Here is a 20,986-nt window from a genome sequence, read left to right on the forward strand (position 1 = left end):
CCTCACTTGGCTCTCGACTCCTTGTTCACTTGGAGCATTTATTCCTAATGTCTTCTGGTAACGACATTACGTTTCTGCAGTTGCTGTATTGGTTCTACTATGGATCATCGCAATGGATACATACGATAAGGTCTAATATTATATACTCGCACAAACACTGTCGTGCCTGTTCTGTCTACACGAGCGTCCATATTCTCGAGCCCAAGTTCTCATGACTGGGCGAATGCAGTGAGGCTGAGGGCTGGCTGGCTATCTTCAAGTACATAACATAGACCTGCATGCAACCCCAACCTCAGACCTCCACCCCCTCCTCCGCATTCAGCCGCACACCTCTCTCTACCAGATTGGCCACCCAGCCATTAAACTCCGCCCTCATCTCCGCGGGCAACACATGCGCACCCCCCTTGACAAAATGCCTCTCGATCTCTCCGCCCTCGGCCCAGACATCCTCCTCCTGCTCCACGCCCAACCAATTCTCCCGCCCCGTCCTCCCCTCGCCCTTCTCCAGTCCCCGCCACAACACGACTCCGAGCGGAAAGGCCAACATGCGGTCCTGCGTCCCATGCACGACCATGATGCGCCGTTTGCCCACCTCGCCCGCCATGCGCAGCAGCTGCTCTGGGCTCTTGTAGTGCCAGCCCGCGGCCACAGCCTGGAGCATGAAGGGGATTTTAGCAACGTACTCTGGGTGCTGTTGCTTGCGGAGTTCGTTTGCGGCGAAGCGGTCGCCGTTTGTGGGGAATGGGGTCGAGGAGACTGGGGGGATGGCGTCGGGGGCGGAGAGCCAGGCTGGGGTGTAGAGGTTGTGTTTTATGCTGGTTAGTTTGGCAGAGGGGGATTTGGGCAGGAAGAGAGAGGCGCGGGCGGCAAGGTTGGAGAGGAAGCCGGTTGTGCGGAAGAGGTGGGAGGCTGTGGAGATGAGGGAGAGGGTGCAGATGCGCGTGGGGATTTGGTAGGCCTGAGAGGATATTAGTTTGGGGAGGAGATATATATATGGGGGGGAGGGGGGGTATGGGAAGTAAGAAAGAAAGAAGCGTGGATGCTGAGTGTCTTTCCTATTTGATCTCATTTGAGTCTTGGAGGAGCGGCGGGGGAGTGTATACAATGTCACATGATGTCGGTCCTTCGATCTGTAGGGCGAGGATCTGCAACACCAAGTGTGGGGGCGGGGTGGAGCGGAGCGGAAGTGCAGGATGCCTTGGAAGATTGGAGGGGAGTTGTAGTTTGGCCAGGTGTAGGGTGCAGTGTGATGCCCTTGGCATGTGCGTCAAATGGCGTGGTGGTGGACCGGATGGTGGAACATCCGTGGTCCGAGAACCTCAGAAGGCTGGGCTGTGCAGCCCTACAGTCTTGTCGACCACGGTACCGTTGTGGAAAATGATGGACGAGTTTGAGGAAAGTGTGTGGAAGATTGCTGGACTTACCATCTCTTGTGCGATCATGCCTCCCATACTGATGCCAATGACATGTAGTTCACGCTTTCCTATCCAGCCAATGTGATCAATGACCTCGATGACATCTTTGGCCATCTCAGAGGTGCTGTAGCGAAAGATTGGCTTGTCTGACTCTCCGATACCCCGGTTATCGAGAATCAGGGACGAGTACTTGTCAGCTTGATCATGGGCAAAATCTTTGGTCTGTCTTTGCCAGGCATCTTTCATGCCCCCAAGGCCCATGATCCACTACATATGGTCAGTGATGAATACACAGTATTTTCTCCCATAGCCCGAGGTTGGTCGAATTCTTCTCGATGCATGGGGAAATGCCTATCCAATCAGACCAACAAAGTGGACGGTTACAGTGCCATCCTGAAGACATGGACAACATGAAACACCAAGAAGCGAAGTTGAGACGGTCCATGCGACTGAAACAGAACGGGTACAAAAGCACGCTACTAGTACCAAGTCTGGCACAAGGATGCAGCGTGACAAATGCACCCTTGCCCCAGTTGCTCCTCAACCTGATGTGTCTGAACAGCAAGGCAGCAAGGCAGCATGGGGAAGGAGATGTGATCAATACTAGAGTGGGGAGTCACTCACCACGAGGTGTCGATCGCCATGGCCATGAACCTCGTAGGCAATGTTGATAGGGCCACCTCTATCCTTGGCGACAGCTAGTTTGCCCTTCTTCTCAGGCTCGAGATCCCACACGAGGTGCTCGAATTCAGGATGCGCCAACAGCTCCTCTACCGTCAATGGGGCCATGAGTGATGACGACTGTCTTTTGCTTGTCTAGGACTTGGAACTGGCAGTGACACGTTAGCACGGCAAGCCGCAGGACTGCGTGTCAAGCCGTTGTTGGCACTGACAATGTAGGTAGGGAATTCGGTAGGTAGGGTAGGGTAGGGTAGGGTAGTGAAGATGCAACGGAAGTGGCGCAGCCGGCAGCAAGTTGGGTAGCCAGCGTGGGCGAGCTGCTTCATGGAGCTGATGCAGGCAGGGAGAATCGAAGTCATGGTTTGCGTGGAGTGGTGCCATACATGTCATATGAGTAGCCCACCCTGGTGCAAGCGAGCGAAATGTATGCAGTGCTGATGGCCGAGATGGAGAAGATGCGGCTGGGCGTTGGTGCAGAATGGTGACGTACTGTGCGTGCTATGTATGTAAAACGATTCCGAGCGTCAGCAACACGAAGAGCGCGGCGACGTGTGTGCTTAGGACAGCGTGTGTACGGTAGGTAAGAGGTCGATATAGAGTCCTAGGCAAACGCATGCACCACAGTACGATGTTCCAGCGTTTTTTCACAGTGGAGCCTTGGATCTGTGCTGATTCGGGAACCCTATGTGCTAGGGGTATGTACTCTACCGGTATGGTGAGTAGTATAGAGTATCTATACTAAGTACTAGTAGTGAACTACCAGTCGTTCATAGGTACATACTGTCTCTTACTGGCAGTACTCTAGCACACGGCGTCTCGACCGTGCTAGCACCTGGTCCACACGTAGCCTAAACCTCACACGTCCCTTGGTGAGTTACTTGGAGCCCCATCCGTTCGGCGAAACCTAATAGTTGTGCGGATCTCGGACGACAACCGGGAGAAACCACCTACCTGTCTTACCTGGTCTTGCGGTGGGCGTTGTACATACCTGCTGTACGACTGCAGGCCTACTCTTGATGCCCCAGGAGGGATACCAGCCTTGCCCCCCCCCCCGTGTATGTCAACTACTTCTTGTTGCTTCCTTACCCAAGCCCTCGCCTGACCAGTGTGTCCCCACGTCGAACCGGAGACGGGCCCTAAGCAGACTCCGCTTCCCTCCGAACTCCAACTTGCTGCTAAGCCCCCCGATCATGCCTGGCCCTAACACTTAACAGTATACACTACCTGCACATAACGGCCGTCGTATACATGCACTGCTGCAGTGGCCCCAAACAAGCTTCTGCCTCACCCCTCACCCGTCGCGAGCTGCACGCGATTCGATAAGCCGGACAATCTGCGACAAGTCTCCCTTTATCGTGCTGTCGATGTGCCCTCGGCAGCGTTTCAGCTGGACCCTTCCGCCCGCCCCAACAGCCTTCGTCATCACGAAACACCACAACGTCCCATATTCCCGCGAGGGAGTCTTGTTTGCCCGGTGGAAGCTGATATCCCAAATCACCTTCGCGACCTGAACCACCACCGCCACCATGAATAACTCACCAAGTGCCTACTATGGCGCCGGCCCACCCATGATGAACCCTCCGCCCCCACGCATCTTCGGTAGCGGAACCTTTGACCCGTCGCAGATGCCGCAGGGCCCAATGTTCGCCCACGATGACATGGAAGAGCACGAGAGTGGAGGCGACCCCAAGAGACGGCGCATCGCAAGGGTATAGATGCATTGTGGCAGCAAGCCGAGTTGGACAAAACTGACAGGCTATAGGCGTGCGACATGTGCCGGAAGAAGAAGATCAAGTGCGATGGTAAGATGCCTCAATGCACACACTGCCAGAACTACAAGACGGAATGCATCTTCACTCAAGTGGAGAAGAAGCGGCAGCCACCAAAAGGGTGCGTTAGCTTCCATCCTGCTACACATGCATGCGCCGGCTAACCACGAATAGCGCCAAGTATATTGAAGGTCTCGAGAATCGACTCGCCCGAATGGAATCCTTGATGCGCTTGTCTGGAGTCCTTCCCGACGAGGAAAATGGCACGACCGATTTAGCCACGCTGGAAAAACGGTTGGAAGCCAGGGCAGGCCGGTCTGCAACACCCAGAACCAGCATAGACGAACGCAGGCAATCAGTGGCACCGCCTGGCTCGACAGCGGAGGGTACTCCCGTACAACCGACGTTACCCAGTCCACAAAGTGGCACGGCCTCGCCAGAGTCTGAGCCGCGACCCAAGAATGGTGAAAAGGAAAAGGAAAAAGATGAGGATGCTCTTGCAGAAATGATGTGCTCACTTGTCACCAACAATTGTGGCGAGACGAGGTACATTGGTGAGTCGTCTTGGACCAGTGGGCTCTACTGTGCTGTACTGATTTGATAGGCTCCTCTTCTGGCTTTTCCATCTTCTCACCCAAAGGCATACAATGGGTGAACGAAAAAACAGGAGACAACTCCTTCCGCGATATGATTTCAACGGCCGCAGTCGAAGACAACAAATGGATACAATGGCGACCAGACGTGTTCCAGGACATTTTCAAGCGACGAGCCTACAAAGCACTGCCGCCCAAGCACGAAGCGCTGTCGCTCCTCAAGGATTATTTTGAGAACTTCAACTGCATGTTCCCACTGTTCCACGAACCGACTTTTATGCACCTGGTCGATAAGCACTACTCCAAGGACCCTTATGAAGGCTCTGGCTGGTGGGCTAGTTTGAATGTTGCCTTGGCATTTGCACATCGTCTACGTGTAATGAGCAATCTTGTGCCAGCAGAAGAAGACGAAAAGGCGTGGCAATACCTCAAGAATGCCATGAGCGTCATGGTCGAACTCACAATGCGCAACACTGATTTGCTCAGCGTTCAGGCGCTGCTAGGAATCGTAAGCATCATCCATCCAAGATCATCAGAATGTAACTGACACGTGACAGGGCCTTTTTCTACTAGGGACACCGAATCCTCAACCTACGTACTTTTTCGTCGCAACCGCTATGCGACTTGCGCACAGTATCGGCCTGCATAAGAAGGGGTCCAACTTCAGTCTGAACGCAGCGGAAGTGGAGCAACGAAGACGAGTCTTCTGGATTGCGTACATGCTCGACAAAGAGTGGGTTATTCTGATCTTGTTGAAGGACTTAACTTAACTAACGTCTACGCAGTATTTGTCTACGATCTGGCAGACCCCCTGTTCAAGATGATGACGATATGAATGTCGAATTACCGAGCGAAACGCCCCCTGATAACATTGGCAACATACCACTAGCCGATGGTAAAGGGACCATGAACCTCTTCCGTCTCATGTGTACATTCTCCGTCATTCAAAGTAAGGTCTACAAGGGTTTGTACTCGGTAAAGGCCTCAAAGCAGACGGATGGCGAGTTGCTTAATACAATCGGCGAACTGGACAGAGAACTCGAAGCCTGGAAAGATGGTATCCCATTGGAATTCCGGCCAGAACACGACATCAAAGCCTCTCATACCCCTCTCATCCTGCAAGTAGCCGTCTTGCATCTCGGTTACTACAATTGTCTCACCACCATCCACCGCATGAGTGTACATCACGGATACTGGACAAGTCGACTTTCGAATTTCGCAATACAAGGATTGAATGCACGACCTCTCAACCCAAGAGTCTTCATGTCAGCCCAGCTCTGCGTGCAGGCTGCTAGAGCATCAATTCATCTCCTCAAGTACATTCCAAAAGGCGACTTGTCATGCGTGTGGTTAGTCATCTACTTCCCAGTTACAGCACTGGTTACACTCTTCGCGAACATATTACAAAATCCACAAGACACTCGATCGCGCACAGATCTGAAGCTAATGAAGTTGGTGGTCAACTTCTTGAACATGCTGGACGACGAACAAGGAAGCGGCAGTGTAAAACGAATGTGTACAGTCTGCGCCGAATTCGAGCGTATCGCTAGCATGGTACTGGAAAAGGCAGACCGTGAACACGCATCACGGAGGAAGCGCAAGCAAGGAGACAGTGAGCAAGATGCAAAGATTGATGCCACAGCAGCTGAACTACTTTCAACGAATCGCAACAATTCACAGTCATCACCTCAGCAAGCCAGCACACCGCAAAACAATCCACCTGCCTCGGAAGGCATGATCTTCAACCCCGACTTCCACGGCTTTAACGAGGTATGTACTCCTTGTCCCCTTCTCCTCCATCTTGATTACCTTTTTAACACCATCAGCCTTTCCCCTTTTCCCCCAACTTCACACATGCCTCCCTCCAAGCGAATTCGCAAATGGGTCAATACGGTTCGCCTTCGATGACGGCGCAAATGCTACAACAGCAACAAAGTCTACCCATGACAACAGGCGGCGACGTGAACAGCATAAGTTCCAACATCAATGCAATGGCCATAAGCCAGTTTGACCAAACCATCAACAATGTCCCACAAGACCTATGGAGGATGCCCATGACCCTTGAATGGGACTGGGCCGATATGACTGGTGGCTACACTGGATACGAGGATGGCATCAGCATGAACGGTGTCCTACCCGACTTTTCAGATTCGCAGCATGGGACAAGCGAGTTTAACTCTGGTGCCATGAATGGCGGGCGCTGATAATTTATATTTTGGGGAAAAGTTACACGTTTCTTTTTTTATCTGCGTATGTATTAACGATACCAACGCCTCGTATTATTTTTTGGTCTTGTAACAATACCGACAGATCTATGGCTTGATGTAGTATCATGACTGCAACTGTAGATTTCTAGAGCAAGTCCTGGCTCTTACTCTTTCTTGCAATTCCGGGCATGGAGGGAGAGTGGGGTGGATTAATAATCTAATTCCAAGATGAGTTTTCTGCAACTCAGGTATTGTTTATTATCTAGCTCACTGCATATGACCTTTTCTGCACACTGTATTATTGATGGTGTCGTGCGTAGATCATCATCATGGGCTGGCAAGATGATCGGACACCGTCCTCTTCTTTCCCCGACATTGCAGACACAAGTCTTCTGGCTTTTGAGTCATAAACACAAAAGCTCAATTCTAGGGCGGATTTGTGTAATGAAAGTTTATTTACACACACATCTCGTCCACAAAGTCGGTATCTGGATTCCGCATCAACGACGACTTCGCAAGACATCCAGCCAGGTGCTGCATGTACCTATCGGTACACTCAAGAGCTCGCAACCGTCACCTTTGAACCACCAGCCGCAACCTCAACCTCCCAGCCACCCCTGCTCGCTTTCCCACCCTCAACGCTATACCCCACATCCTCCTTGCCACTCTCCTTCAACCACACCACCGCTGACTTCGCCTGCAGCGCCTCTGCCCGGGTAGCAGGCACAAGCGTCAACACCACGCGCCGAGTCTCTTTCTCATAGACAAACTCTGCAATAGCGCCCGCACTGACTTCAACTTTGAGGCCCAAGGCCGCAATGAAAACGCGTCGCTGCACGGCGTCTTTGGGCGCCACCGTCAGCGAACCAGCATTGCTCTTTGCGTCGTCGAGGTCGCCGCCAAAAACTAGGTCGCCGTGCTCGGCGTCTGCGACCACGTAGACGCACTGTCCTAGACTGAGGCCGAGGAAGCCCTGGCCGTAGTCGCCAACGTAGGGATCCCACTTGAGCAGCTCGGGGAAGGAGTGGAAGGCCGCAGAGGCGAATCCTTCCTCGTCGATGTTGGTAAGCGGTGCGGTGTTGCCTGCGAACCCTACGCGCAGGTTGTACAAGTTGCCCTTTGGATTCTGCTCGTAGGCATGAAGCATGGGCAGGGAGTTTAGACCGGAGCCGTAGTGGTGGAGCTGGCGTTCAATCTGGGCTATCTTGGCGCCGTACACAAAGTCCCAGTATCGACGGGCGTTGCCGTTCCAGCCCCAGTGGGCAACTGTGGGCATGTAGGCGAGGATGCTGTTGATGGTCTTGGCCGGGGTGACGGGGAGCTTGAAGTAGTCGGTCCAGTAGTAGACACCTTCCTGGCCTGTGCTGTCCCAGGCCATTTCGCTACCAAACGGAACTGTTTGCGATTCCCAGTGGTCGGCGCGGAAACGCATGGCGGTTTCGAGGGCAGAGGCTTCGGCCGTCATGGCTTCGCGTTTTAGGTCGGAGAGCAGCTCGCCGAGCACCCACTCGCCCATCAGTCCGAAGAGTCCGTATTCGCAGTTGGCGCTCTCGTTTCCAAGACAGTAGAGTGTGGTGTTGACTGCACGGCCGAGGTACCAGGACCAATCTGCTCGGAGTTTATGCTCTGGGTAGCCCCTGGCTGTGCGGTATAACGTCCAGTATGTGGCTGTTGGGTGAATGTAGTTGTATGCACAAGTTGTGGTGTATGATCGGGAGCGGTTCCAGGATGTCCACGATGTCCAATCGAACGAGGGGTTGTATGCAAAGTCAACAGCACCAGGCTCGTGGAAGAATGCACTGGCAATGACCTTGTAAGTGCCATTTAGCTGCAGCGTTTTGAACATGGTTTCATGCACAAACCCGTCTAGAATCTCGACTTCCTTTGCCACAGGTTGGATATACTGCTTCATAGCGGTCGCGAGATAAGCTCCTGTACCGGCTTCATCGCTGAGCCCAGAGAACCAGACACGAGGCTCTTGGGCAAGAATCTGGTTCACTTCTCGATCATAATTCATGATGGATGGAGCGCGGCCAAACGGATCTGAGGTATCAGTGAAATGAGCAGCTGTGGTGAAGAAATTACCAAGATCAGCGAGTGACGAAGGTGCCGATTTGGGAATGAAGTAATGCACAGTTTGCGTCTTGCCATCCTCGTAGGTAATAGTCACTCGTGCTCGACCCCATGCTGAAGCAGCAGGAGTAAGCTTGTATGCATTGCCAGGCGAGGCCAGCTTCGATATCTCAAGAGCTCCATTGGCGTCGATGTTGCGAACGGGCGAGGAGTGTTTCAAGAAGAGTCGTGCCGAGGATCCAGATGGTACCACGAATCCTGGGACACCCATTGCAACTGGAGTCCCAGTTTTTACCACAGCGTCTTCAATGTGCTGGACATCATCGGCGGCCGAGAACTTAAGACCAATCGTGTATTGTTCGCCTGCCTTTAGGACTTTCGAGGTCGGTTTGTTCCAAGGCACACTGGCATTCCACTCATTCTCCGCATACGCAAGCGTATGAACTTGCCACTCGTAGTTGCCCTCAAAGGTCTGACTCTGGTAACCGAATTCGCCCGCTGGCTCCCGCAGGAAGTGCCAGGCCTCGAATGGAGTAACTCCAAGGGGAGTGATGACCAGCGCGCTTCCAGTGCCCTTGAGATGAGTGACTCGGACATAGCCTGCATCAAGGCCAATGTACGGATCAGCGAGGGAGCATCGGTCTTGGGTTTCTTCTGCGGAGCGACGAGAGAAGATATTGTTGATGCTGACAGGAATGCCCAGACTTCCCAATTCGACGGATGAATTGGCGGTGTTGGTGACATTGAAGCGCAGGGCGAAATCATCCCCATCTTGCAGCCACTCCCTCGTGATCTTCAGTGGCAGTCCACTCGGAAGTGTAGGTCCCATATCGGCGGCGGCGAAAGTGTTTGCACCAGCTTTCAAATTCGTGACTGGCTTCCTTGCGTGTGCAGAATCGACATTCGTCCGTGATCCCGATTCGCCTGAGCGATATCGCAGCGTGATGTCACCAAGATGATGGGCGCCATTGAACGCAAGCCTGGGAAGAAAATCGGAGGGCAAGAAATCGAACTTCGTGCGACTGGCAATGAGCGATATAAGTGTTTGGGAAGGGTTATTTATACTCCCTTCGAGCGCACCGACTTGGAAGGACGTAGAACCATTGCCGAGACCAAGATTGTCTTGACCTTTGACTTGCAAAGCAAGTAAAGGTAGTAGTGACAGAATGCAATCGCGTGTCAACATGGTGAGGATCCGAGGCCGAGCCTGTACTGTTTGGATGAGAGACTGCAGGCCATGTGGTCATTGATATATGCACTGCATGCATCGCTAGTAAGCCGGTCCTTGGAACAGCAATCGGTACCTATAGCGGAAACAATTCGGGCTGACAATATAAATTCTGCCGTATACGACGGCAAAGACTGTCCCCACACGACATCGATGACATTACCCCTGCAAATTGGCCTATTTCGCCCTGCAGAATGGTAACCTTTGCAAATGTGATGAAGTTTAATCCAAGGCTGATGACCCCATACTTCGTGATCGTCCTCGTAATGGATGCGGGGTAAGGATGCGGGAAATCAACGACGTGATGTTGCTGCGCGAGTGGCTTGTCCCTGATGATCACAACTTGGAGAGGAAGGCATTTCCAAGCACATACCAGCTATCGTAACATGCATATCGGTATTTCCGCCAATGGCAACAAATACCAGTCGCCAATTGATTTGAGATATTCTCTCCAAGTTTTGTGAGATGGCAAAGATGGCACATTTGGGAGGAGAAGTTGCCATCCTGTCAAAGGACAAGGGAGGTGGTTACAGGTAGGGACTAGTGCGAACAACATCTAACTACCGCCAAATCGACTATTAAAAGAATCCTTCGTTTCATCTATGTGGACATTTGTATCTAATATCGGAACAATGTTCCCCGTCTACTTCTAACGAGGTCTTGCCATACTTGCCTTGCCCTCGCCGTCTGAGAGTGCAAACGCATTATTTAGCAGTCTGTTCATTGGCGTCTATGATTCACAATTGCATGTCTCTTAACGCCGGAGGAAAAGTGGGAGTTTAGTGATGGTGGGATAACAAAACTTAAGCAACACCAACACTTTTCTATACTAGCTCCTTTCAAAATCTTTTTAGTAGAATAAATTCTATCAAACAGGGCAGTCTCTTGCTGGAAACTTAGAGCCTTAGCTTTATTATGGCAGCGTGGGCAAGACATTGTTTGGTGTCGTGAGCAGTTCTTAACATCCTACTTTTCCTCCGGCGCTAGAGCATGTATCTCTGCCCTGCGTTCAGCTGCACCGAGGTTGCACCGGCAACATCTCCGACTCTGCTTTCAGTAAATTCTCCTTGTTTTCAGTCCAAGGTAGCTGAAAATACCTACGCCCTTCCGATTTCGTGATATCAGGATAGCTAGTCTAGGGCAGTAGACGCTGCGACATCTACAAGTGTGCCACTTGATGCGCAGGAAGAAAATTCGATCTAGCAATGCAATGTCCTCTCTTCTGTGATATAACTTGCGGCCTTTTTTAGATGTTTTGTAGACTATGTCTAATTCATTAACAAATCTATTTATAATACCTATAATCGTCTCTAAAGGTAAATTTTAGACAGTATAAGTATGTGGCACGTCTTTTAGGATTCAAGTAATACTTATATTACCTTGTTACGATGTAAGAAAACCACATTATCTACACTCTTGAGCAAAATAAAACATGTAGCCTAGATTAGCAAAAGAGAAGGTAGCGTGAATAACTAAGTAATTTCCTGGACTCACACAACATACTCTCTCTCTCTCTCTTTCTTAAATAAGAGGAACAGGGAATTACTACTCCTGTTAGAGCAAAAAGAAAAGACCGCCCTGAAGCAGCATCGACTACGCATAGCTTGGCTTTTCCAGGTGATAACTTCAGGAACAGCAAAAAAGATGTTGAATGACCTAACCAGGGGTCGCTGATTGGTGTTAGTGGGGACTCGAACCAACGGGGTCGAGACATAACTTACAACCTGGAATCTCTTGATATCAGATTTTACAATCGTAGTCAAGCGCCTTGCCATTGGGCCATTAGGCCAGTAACTGATTACTGTTTAGATGAAAGAATTGTCAGTGTTATGATATATAATGTATTAAATTTTGACAGAGAGTCTTGAAATGTGCGAAAGAAAAGTCTACGGACTAGCGTGGCGGGGTAAGGATTAACCACCAAACCTTTGCCCCACTAGACCTCCCAGACCCAACTGGATACATTTATTCCAGGCAGCAATGGAGTAGACGCACATGTGTGCACCCATTATGATCTGGCAACATGCAAGGCTTTGACCGGTGCCATGTGTTATATCACAGCCACATCTTCTAGGATGGTATCTAATCCCTATCCAGCGCATACACATCCCTTCTTGCGAAACCATTCCCATGTGCATTCCCTCCCTTGCCAGACCCCCAATAAACACAACACCAACCAACTCCATCCTCCACCATGACAAACGAGACCACCGCTACCACCGCTCCCCGCACATGTACCCCAGTCCTAGCGCAATTCCCCGGCAGTGATTTCATAGTCGGCGCCGGCGTAGCCATTTTCCACATTGCCACGGCCAGAGTGGTGATATGCCGTGCCCAAGACCGCGGCTCGACGTATTACTTTTTGCCCAAGGGGCGCCGGGACGCGGGGGAAGAGAGCGGGCCTGGTGCTGAGAGGGAGGGCTACGAGGAAGTGTGTGAACCCCATCATTATTACCATTCATCACCAACCCTGCGCTCTCCAACATCTCCATAAACCACAAACACCCACCAAGCGAAACAACCACGTACAAACTACAAACAACCTCCATCCAAAGCTAACAAGACACCAACCACCCCCCCCTAGTCCGGCTACCGCAACCGCCTCCTCCCCCTCCCAATCCCCCACCGCCAACCCCCAGCCCACCCCCGCACACACGCCTCGCCTCTAACCGCAGACGCAGTATGGATGCAACTACTCCCGATCCGAACCTGGCAGTACATTTTGTACTGGTACATTGCCGAGACGGTGCCGCCTGCGGTGGAAGCCGAGTTGGCCGGTGAACCGGGGGCGCCGTATAAGGCGCCGCCACGCTATCCACCGGGCTTGACGCTGAGGGAGAGGATTACCATGGAGCCGGTGGGATACGAGCCGCTGCACCATGAGGGCACGGGCGTGAATGAGGAGGAGAAGGCGTATGAGAGTGAGTTGGTTAGTGTGGAGGAGGCGGTGGGGAGGTTGGGTAAGGGTACGGTGTCGGCGGATGTGGTGTTGAGGGGTTGGAAGGGGATTCAGGATCGCTTTGCTATGGAGGATGCTGCGACGAACGAGAGTCCTGGGGCAATATGTTGAGGGGGGAACAAACGACTCGTGGTGGGTTTGTAGTATTTGTCGCATGGATTTTATATAATACAAACGAGACATGCTCAATATCACAAGCAAGAAGTCCGTCGACTCGCCAACAAAGCAGATGTAGTGTCGGATATATGTTATTGAATAGGAATGAGTGGAAATTGTCGGTACCCAACAAGACAGTCAGGGCTATCATGCCATCCTCACCAACGCTTCCATTATGCATGCTCACACCCAAGTTTCTCGATCTTGGTCCTCCTTCGTCGCCCCACTGTTCTTCAACCAACCCACTCCTGCATTCGCTACACCCTTCCATCGCTCAACGCTCTTCTTCTTGCTAAAGCGATATTGTCGGCCGCGGCTGCGCTCTAATCGTTGCCTAAAAGGTCCATCGCCCTCCACGCCCAGTCCCGCAAGCTCCATGTCTTCGCGGACTTCTGCTTCTCGGAAGCCAAGGGCAGAGCTGAGACCCCGAGTGGACCTTGATGAGTTGCCTCTGTGTATGTTGCTAGGCCTCGAACCAATGGTCTCGTTTGAGCGAACTCTTCGCAGGCAGTCCTTCAGGTCCGCTGCTTCGCCATCGCCTACTATCCTTCCCTTGCGATTTGAAGGCGGTGTTCGATAGTCCCAATTGGAGACTGCACGTCTCAAGTTGTATTTGCGTGGGCTTTGCTCCAAGGCATGACCTAACTCTTGGATATCTTCGGCTCGGGCACGCATTCGCTTAAGAGATTGCATGCGAGGTGCTGCAAAGGCTCGACCTTGAACTGATTGCGAGGGTTGACGACCGAGACGGTTAGGTGATTGATTGCGCTGATGTGAGCGCTTCTCTTCGATAGCCATTGCAACTTGCGCAACTGAGTTTGGCACGACATCGAGCGAGTTCTGCTTGCCAATTAGGTCATGTAAGAGGGAGACGACGAGAGCTATATTCGACTGACCATGTGAATGAGAACGATAGGGAGCTGAACAGTGACCAGCTTTCTGGTGGGTGTCAGCGTTATCGATGAACTCAACGTGCATGCACTCACGTGTGCAAACTACTGACGATGACATTGAGAAAGTACCGCACTTCAAAGTACTTTCCTGGATTTATTAGTGATACACATGTGTCCGCTCACTGCGAGGGCATCTTACCACACTTCACTGTAGCATGTCCACGAGGTAACTCGAGATTGCAAGTGCGTATCTGCGTTTGGTGAGCGGTAACACCATGCCAACCAGCCGCTCCATGTTTGACCGTCGCCTTGCTCAAGGTAGAGCGCTCATTGTTGTCAAATATGCGAGCCTGGCCAGCGGACTTCTCCATAGTCGAGGCAGCAGACTAGAAACATTCCACATCAGCATCTCAAACAGCCAGTCGGCACTCCAATCATGACCAACGTGTTTGTAGCATAGTATGTTTCGTTCCAACTGAAGTTCAATCTTCTTGATCGTCTTGCGACTGTTATTGGCCATGTGAACATCGACGTAGATGCTCGTCCCACTGACCCATACCTGTCGATGGAGACCTGCGGTGACTCGAACTATCTCAATGGTATTTTCGCGTGGCTTGACCCATTCGTCCGAAGCAGTCAGTGGGCTGGGTAATGACATGAGCGCCTTCTCGGCTGATCCGTCATTAGTAAAGAGCAATTCAGTGTAGAAGGACTACGAACGATCGTAAACAGACAAGACGGTAACGTCTTCGGAAGTTCTGACAATGTACTGCTTTCCGTGATCGCGTATCAAAAGCGATACACAGAGCACATACCGAATCCGCGCATTTTTCGATTGAAATGGTGGGGGCCCAATATTCAGGGGCAGACTAAGATTGAAGGCTAGATTGGTGACTGAGGGCATCAGGTGCCAGTAAAGGTCATCTGACCCTATGGGTTCTTGCTTATCCACCATGTTCTGTGGTGGCGGGTTCTTCTCATCGATCAGCTCCGAAGCTAGATTCAAGAAGACACATCTTCTATTCCCACTCATTTCCTCTAAACCGAGTAGGTCGATAGATATACGGGCAATGTCCAAAGTCCTTCTATGACGTATCCGCTCTGCGTCGTCAATGTTGATCTGCACAGTGCCTTCAATAGAACCTCCACCAACGAATATGCCTGCTGATAAGTCGAGGCCTAGATCTATCCTGGGATGTCGGTATGATGGGAATTCCAAAATCTCCTTGGAGAGTGGCTCACGAATAAATGTTCTGGAGGGAATGTGTCGATGCATGTCATGGGATATGGGATCAAGTCGCGCGGCGACATTACGTAAGGGGGATTGCGAGTGGCCTCGTCGAGGTATCGTGTTTCCGCTGTCTTTGGGTGGGGGCAATGGGATGATGGGGATGATGGCATGGACAGATGTGGCTGCTGCTTGTGGTCGTATGGATTGTGTTGGAGGTATATGTGGTGGATGTGGTGGATGTCGTGGTTGAGATGCACCACGTGCCCGAGATCGCGATGATGATCGAGGCGGCACACTACCAGCTGGTACGCTGTATATACTGGAGATGCTGTTGTTGTCTGCGGCACTAGGTGGGGAGGGCGATCTAGAGGCTGGTCCACCACGGACAGACCGCATATCGCTGCTCTCGACGCTGTTCCTCCTTTCTGGTTCCATGTTCTCCCCGTGGCGGGTATCCATACTTCGGCGCCGTCGCGAGGCAATGGATATTTTCCGCGAGACCTCAGTACGAGAAGTGCTGCGCTGGTTGCTCTCGTAATAAGGCCGCCGTACTAGGTTATCAGCCAAGCTAGGCTCAGTAAGTTCGCGTATGTCTGACAAAGGTCGGGTTTTCGCCCACGATGACGCGATGGAATGCCCTCTAGGTTCGCCATGGGTATTGCCGACCATGCCTTCACACCCTGCTTTCCGGCTGTCGTCCGACCCAAGCGGTGAGAGAAAGGAGGAGTCGTTGGCCTGCTCCTGCGATGGGCCAATGCTCGATCGTTTTACGTTATCGGTCGGGGGGTTTGATTGACCTGGCCCTTTCAGCAGCCATCCCGCAAGCTGGGATAGTGTCATCGCTGCCTACCGCCAGCGATTGTGAGTGCTGTTGAAAGTATACAACACGAGTTGGTGAAGAGAAACAAGGGCGAGTACGAAGCTGATGATGGCTATCGTCTAAATGCTGATCAATGTTGGTCCACTATTGACCAAGCGACTGATGGGGGATCTGATGCTGCTGGAAAACAGGAGGGGAAGTCATATGAGACTATGTCAATGCTTGATATCCTGGTATGCGGGAGAGGTCTGTCGCTTGAGGGCTCACTGTGGGTGCTGGGAGTGCTTCTTCGTGATGGTGAGATCAGATGGCAGTCTGGCTCACGATAGGACGGAACTTGGAAGGAGCTACCGGTACCCCGTGTGCGAGGTGAGGCGGACTTGCTCATCTGTAGACCTTGAGGCAGCCAGTTCGAGCATGGAGCTTCATCATTGATCTGCTGGAAGCTCATCACATTCGACATGCCCCGATGTATGTATGTATGAGTCTTGACTACTTTTGTGCATTCCTCTCTTTTGCCATGGGGGTGGTTGCAGTATACACAAACTAGCCATGATTTACATTTCTGCACTGTGGTCCCCACCATGCACGAGGTGGTACGGTGGGATGGCAGCAGGAGATTTGCAGGCAGATGTGATGATGGCAGACAAGTTGACATTGCAACTCTGTGAGCTGGCCGTTGAGTGTGCAGGGCACTAGGTAGGAGCCCATGGTGGCCACGACATGAGCACCCCGCTCGACTGATCCGTCTTCCCACGATTCAGATTCATGGTAGCCAAAGCACACAGGGCAGCTTCACGATGCATTTGTGGAGAGAGTCAGTGTCTTCGAGCAGAGTCTCGACCGTCCGTGGCAGGCCCGGGCCAGGTCAGCTGCTTTGCTCAGCCGAGAAAAAGCGGCTTGGCACAAGACTCGTTTCGAGGCAAAGATGCTCATGTGCTGCATGCGCGCACCCTTTTGGCAACGTGTCCACCAGTGGATCCGGTAACGGCGTGTGGGGTGAAGAAAGAAAAGTTGGGAGAGAGCCGAGTAGTGCTCAAGACGGTGAGAAGGACTCGAGTCTGTATTGCAGGGGTTTGGTGTGTGTGTGTGTGTGTGTGTGTGTGTGTTGCATCGTGAGCCTTGATGGTGATGACGACGAGGCTCCTACTACTACTCCAGCATTGTCTGGGGATGTCAGACTGAGGCGAGGCGGGGAAGGCAGGGAAGGCAGGGAAGGCAGGCTTTTGTGCTGCAGTGTGATGCGGTTCGGGAGCTTATCAGATCCGAATCGCACCGTCAGCCTTACGGGCTGCCGCGGCAGTGGGAGAGCGAACGTGCGTGCTTTTGATTTGGCACAGCAGCAGGAGAGGTGCAGTGGGTGTAGAGTACTACTCTACTACAGACTGGGTGTACTCTAGTCGGTGCAAGTGCTTGCACCTCATCACTGTGCGTGCAGGGCGTGAGCTCGGTGGGCTGGGCCATGCTCCTCCGACTTCGGGCGCGTGCGTCGGCCTTTTGCTGTGTTGCGTGTTGGGGTAAGAGACTCGGGGCGCAACGGGACAGCTGGGGGCAGCCACGCCCTCTTGACAAAAGACGTCGCTCGCCATACTGGATGCAGTACTGGTAGTAGGTTCTCTACAGTAGCTACACAGTATACATGGGCTATCTATGGAATATGTCCCACCTGTGTAGCCCAGTAATGCATGGCTGGCACAACAGGACCCCCGTGCAGGCGGCTTGCCGGAAAAGCTGGAGATGCCGGAGATGCTCTGTACAAAAGGCTCTGAGCGGGGCGGGAGCTAAGGGTGGCGCCATACTGGATGCGGCATTGTGAACCGTGATTGGCTGCAGCAGCAACACTCCTGTTTCCTGTTCGGCGTGGTCGTCGTCGTCGTCGTCGTCAGTTCGTCGTCGACCACCATGGAAAGCTTGGAATCTCTCTCTCTCTCTCTCTCTCTCTCTCCCTCTCCGTGTATGTATGTCCTCCATATGTACTCTACTAAGAAGGGACTGGAAATAGGGCCAGCCATCTTAGAGCCCCTACACACATAGTACCATGGCAGATGGCATACCTAAAGCTTCCAAATAGTAACCTACTGTAGTACTCTAGCTACTGGCAACTGTGCACAAGTCGTGTAGTCTTGGTATGGTACGGTCTCCCCTGCAGCACAACACAGCAACTGCCAACTGCCAACTGCATCATCCAACACTCACCCCCATCCCACCCGCAACCCCCGCGAAAGAAATTTCTCAGCTCCCTCGGCCAACCGCGTCTCCGCACTTCTTCCCCCTTCCCACCTTGGCCCGTCTATTGCGCGCAAAAAAAAAGAAAAACAAAAAAAAAGGAAAGGGACCAGCGTGCGCAAAAGTGCGCCTAAGGCTGGCTGCCATTTGCTGCTTTTCCTTTTCCCCCTCCTCTGCCCTCCCCCCCCCCGTGCCCGAAAGGAATTCGTCTTCGGGCGAGCCTCGAGCGATGACCCTGCAGGCTGAGAAGCCGCCGCTCTGGTGACCCGTGACTGGCACTCTGCACACCCTTCTCTGCGCTCTCTACCTACTACTACCTACGTACTCCACTCCTTCTGCTCAGCTCGGCAAAGCAAAAGAACCTGGCCCGTCCGCTATTTTTCAAACTGCTGCACCGCCGCCCCCCTCCGTCCGTTGAGCTCTTTCTCTGCGCTGTTTCCATTACCCAAGAGCTTACCTCACACCTTCTGCGCAACCACCCACAGGCCTTGATTGCAACTCTCTTATCGCCCATTATCAAAACCCCATACACACGCATTCCCATACACCGACCCGGCGCTGCGGCTGCCCAAACTAGGCGCGCTTATCCCACCCTCCCAGAGCCTCCTTGCTGCCCATTATCGACTTTGTCTCTGTCGCGTCTATCGCACCTCTTGGCGTTCGCGTGCCCCTCTATCAAGACGGAGGGGTACGGCTGCCGCACATGGGCGATAGTCTCGTAACAGATATGACGGCACCAGTGGGCAAGGCAGAGGCTTCGCGCGATGGGTCGACAGACTCTATCGGATCGTCGCCAGAACCCGGTCTTACGGAGACCTATCCCCAGGAAGAGCCCCAGCAGCAAAAGCGCAAAGGCGGCCGCAAACCTGTGAGCCCTCCCACTGCCTGCCATGGCGGCTGCCGCACTGGTAGAGTCCAGTATCATGTCGCACATAGCACTAACCAAGCGCCGTAAGATATATGCCACCTCTGAAGAGCGTAAGCAGCGCAACAGACAGGCGCAAGCCGCCTTTCGTGAACGCCGCACAGAGTACATCAAGCAGCTCGAGAGTACCATCAAGCATCATGAAGAGACGCTGCAGAATCTGCAAAACAGTCACCGCAACGCCGCCGACGAATGCCTTATGCTCCGGTATAAGAATTCTCTGCTTGAGAGGGTTCTACTAGAGAAAGGTAGCCCTCCCCCCCCCCCCCAATCGTCTCACTTGTCTTATCAATAGGATCCTGCGCTAACCCCCTGCTCCACCAGGCATTGACGTCCAGGCTGAGCTACGCGCAAAGACTGGCAGTCCCAATCTGGGGCCGACGAGAGCCCCAGTGTCTGCACAAAACTCCCCCAACCAGCCACCCCTACAGCAGCGTGCTATCCTGAACAGACAGCAACAAAGACGCTCGCTCCAGGGACCTCCCAAGTCAGATGGCTCCAACGGGCTGCCTCGAATACAGCCTGACGGTCCCATCCAGCGTTCACCACTATCGCAGCCTACCCCCGGCTCGCACCTGTCTTCACCTGCCCAATCAACCACTCGTTCGCCCAACTTTATGCCTCATGGCCAATCCGTGTCTCCCAACTTTGGGCCTATGCCTCCACAGCAGCAACCTCTACGGCCTCTGCCACCTAGGTCAAACTTTGCTCCGATGATGCCAGGTCCTCAGAGACCATCGCTAATCACAAACCAACCCCAATCCAATGGCCTATCCAATGCCTCTACCGTGGGTAACAGCGGTAGCGGAATAACGCAAAGCAGTGGTCCAACCTCGTACTATCAGACTCAATTCACGGACCACATGAGTCAACTTGGCAAGCTGACCCCTTTCTTTTTCCCTCTCTTAGGGATAGGACTTTGAAATCCTAGGCTGATTTTGTCTTTGTAGAGCAGGAGTACGAGGAACAAGCCGACTCATACGATCACGACGAGCCAAGCGATCAGTCTGCTGGCCCTGGACCATTCCCCCAGCAGAACTTTCCCGCCACGAACAACATGCCACCCCCAATGGCTCCTTCTCAGAATCCTTCGTTTACGACGCCAACTTCGCTGGCACCCAACGATGGCGCGCATGTCTTCAACAATATGAACAACCAACTTTTCGATCCCTACGACCCGATGTTGGACGCCGACCCATTTGGGCTGTCGGCCTCGATGCACTTCCCAACCATGTACGAGTCTAGATGACGAATGATGGCACATCTCTGTGTATACCAAAAAAAACACGACGGACATCGTCAATTTTTTTTTATTTTCTTTGGAATGACGGAACCTCACGACTCAAGATTATGTTTATATTGCTGTTTAGCGGGCGCAATGAAATTACGCGAAAACTGTCGGCTTTGGCCAATTGGTTGGCATTTGCACAGGTCGCGGCATCGACCTGCGACGACCAAGTCACGACGAATATTATTAAAAGTTATTATTTGGATTTCCTCAACTGGGGTTGGACTTGCGGTCCTGATGGGGAAGAAGGGATGACTTGTCTTGGAAGCACAGACAGTCAGAAAGTTCGTCATGTGTATTTTTCTAGTGGCACAGGCTTTGTGGCCTATCTCGTAGACAGAGTGCCGCACTGTATTGCACTGTACAATTCTAATACGGATTCGACGTGGAACTTACCATAGCCCCCCCTCCTGTGTTGTGATTAGCCCGGCCATAGAAGGACTGCATTCACCATCCTGCCTGGATCAGCAATGCAGCACTACCTGTGTGAGGGCTGGCAGCGTCATCGCAAGCTAGAGCAGA

At 52.5% G+C, this 20,986-nt stretch overlaps 7 protein-coding genes across 7 annotated transcripts; 3 read left to right on the plus strand and 4 right to left on the minus strand.

Moving 5' to 3' along the window:
* Positions 1 to 292: 292 nt before the first annotated feature.
* On the minus strand, positions 293 to 2,455 carry IAQ61_011497 (uncharacterized protein; the record flags this gene model as incomplete). Its single annotated transcript, XM_003844008.2, has 5 exons — positions 293 to 958; positions 1,425 to 1,682; positions 2,040 to 2,180; positions 2,239 to 2,244; positions 2,309 to 2,455. 5 exons carry the CDS (start codon positions 2,453 to 2,455, stop codon positions 293 to 295), a joined length of 1,218 nt encoding a protein of 405 aa, XP_003844056.2.
* Positions 2,456 to 3,622: 1,167 nt separating this feature from the next.
* Positions 3,623 to 6,662, plus strand: IAQ61_011498 (uncharacterized protein; the record flags this gene model as incomplete). Its single annotated transcript, XM_003844009.1, has 7 exons — positions 3,623 to 3,805; positions 3,859 to 3,986; positions 4,040 to 4,419; positions 4,470 to 4,966; positions 5,016 to 5,191; positions 5,244 to 6,228; positions 6,285 to 6,662. The coding sequence occupies 7 exons, from the start codon at positions 3,623 to 3,625 to the stop codon at positions 6,660 to 6,662; spliced, it is 2,727 nt and encodes a 908-aa protein (XP_003844057.1).
* Positions 6,663 to 7,221: 559 nt separating this feature from the next.
* Positions 7,222 to 9,924, minus strand: IAQ61_011499 (uncharacterized protein; the record flags this gene model as incomplete). Its single annotated transcript, XM_066099227.1, has 1 exon — positions 7,222 to 9,924. The coding sequence occupies one exon, from the start codon at positions 9,922 to 9,924 to the stop codon at positions 7,222 to 7,224; it is 2,703 nt and encodes a 900-aa protein (XP_065950746.1).
* A 2,236-nt stretch (positions 9,925 to 12,160) lies between these two features.
* On the plus strand, positions 12,161 to 13,036 carry IAQ61_011500 (uncharacterized protein; the record flags this gene model as incomplete). Its single annotated transcript, XM_003844012.2, has 2 exons — positions 12,161 to 12,397; positions 12,551 to 13,036. 2 exons carry the CDS (start codon positions 12,161 to 12,163, stop codon positions 13,034 to 13,036), a joined length of 723 nt encoding a protein of 240 aa, XP_003844060.2.
* A 228-nt stretch (positions 13,037 to 13,264) lies between these two features.
* IAQ61_011501 (uncharacterized protein) lies at positions 13,265 to 14,059 on the minus strand (the record flags this gene model as incomplete). Its single annotated transcript, XM_066099228.1, has 1 exon — positions 13,265 to 14,059. One exon carries the CDS (start codon positions 14,057 to 14,059, stop codon positions 13,265 to 13,267), a length of 795 nt encoding a protein of 264 aa, XP_065950747.1.
* A 228-nt stretch (positions 14,060 to 14,287) lies between these two features.
* IAQ61_011502 (uncharacterized protein) lies at positions 14,288 to 16,488 on the minus strand (the record flags this gene model as incomplete). The annotated part of the gene is made up of 3 exons (XM_066099229.1): positions 14,288 to 14,618; positions 14,691 to 16,047; positions 16,383 to 16,488. The coding sequence occupies 3 exons, from the start codon at positions 16,486 to 16,488 to the stop codon at positions 14,288 to 14,290; spliced, it is 1,794 nt and encodes a 597-aa protein (XP_065950748.1).
* A 1,512-nt stretch (positions 16,489 to 18,000) lies between these two features.
* On the plus strand, positions 18,001 to 20,425 carry IAQ61_011503 (uncharacterized protein; the record flags this gene model as incomplete). The annotated part of the gene is made up of 3 exons (XM_003844017.2): positions 18,001 to 19,424; positions 19,501 to 20,043; positions 20,127 to 20,425. Exons 1-3 carry the CDS (start codon positions 19,142 to 19,144, stop codon positions 20,423 to 20,425), a joined length of 1,125 nt encoding a protein of 374 aa, XP_003844065.2. The 5' UTR covers positions 18,001 to 19,141.
* Positions 20,426 to 20,986: the final 561 nt, after the last annotated feature.

The sequence above is a fragment of the Plenodomus lingam genome (genome assembly GCF_022343315.1).
Source record: "Plenodomus lingam strain CAN1 chromosome Unknown scaffold_20, whole genome shotgun sequence".
Taxonomy (NCBI): domain Eukaryota; kingdom Fungi; phylum Ascomycota; class Dothideomycetes; order Pleosporales; family Leptosphaeriaceae; genus Plenodomus; species Plenodomus lingam.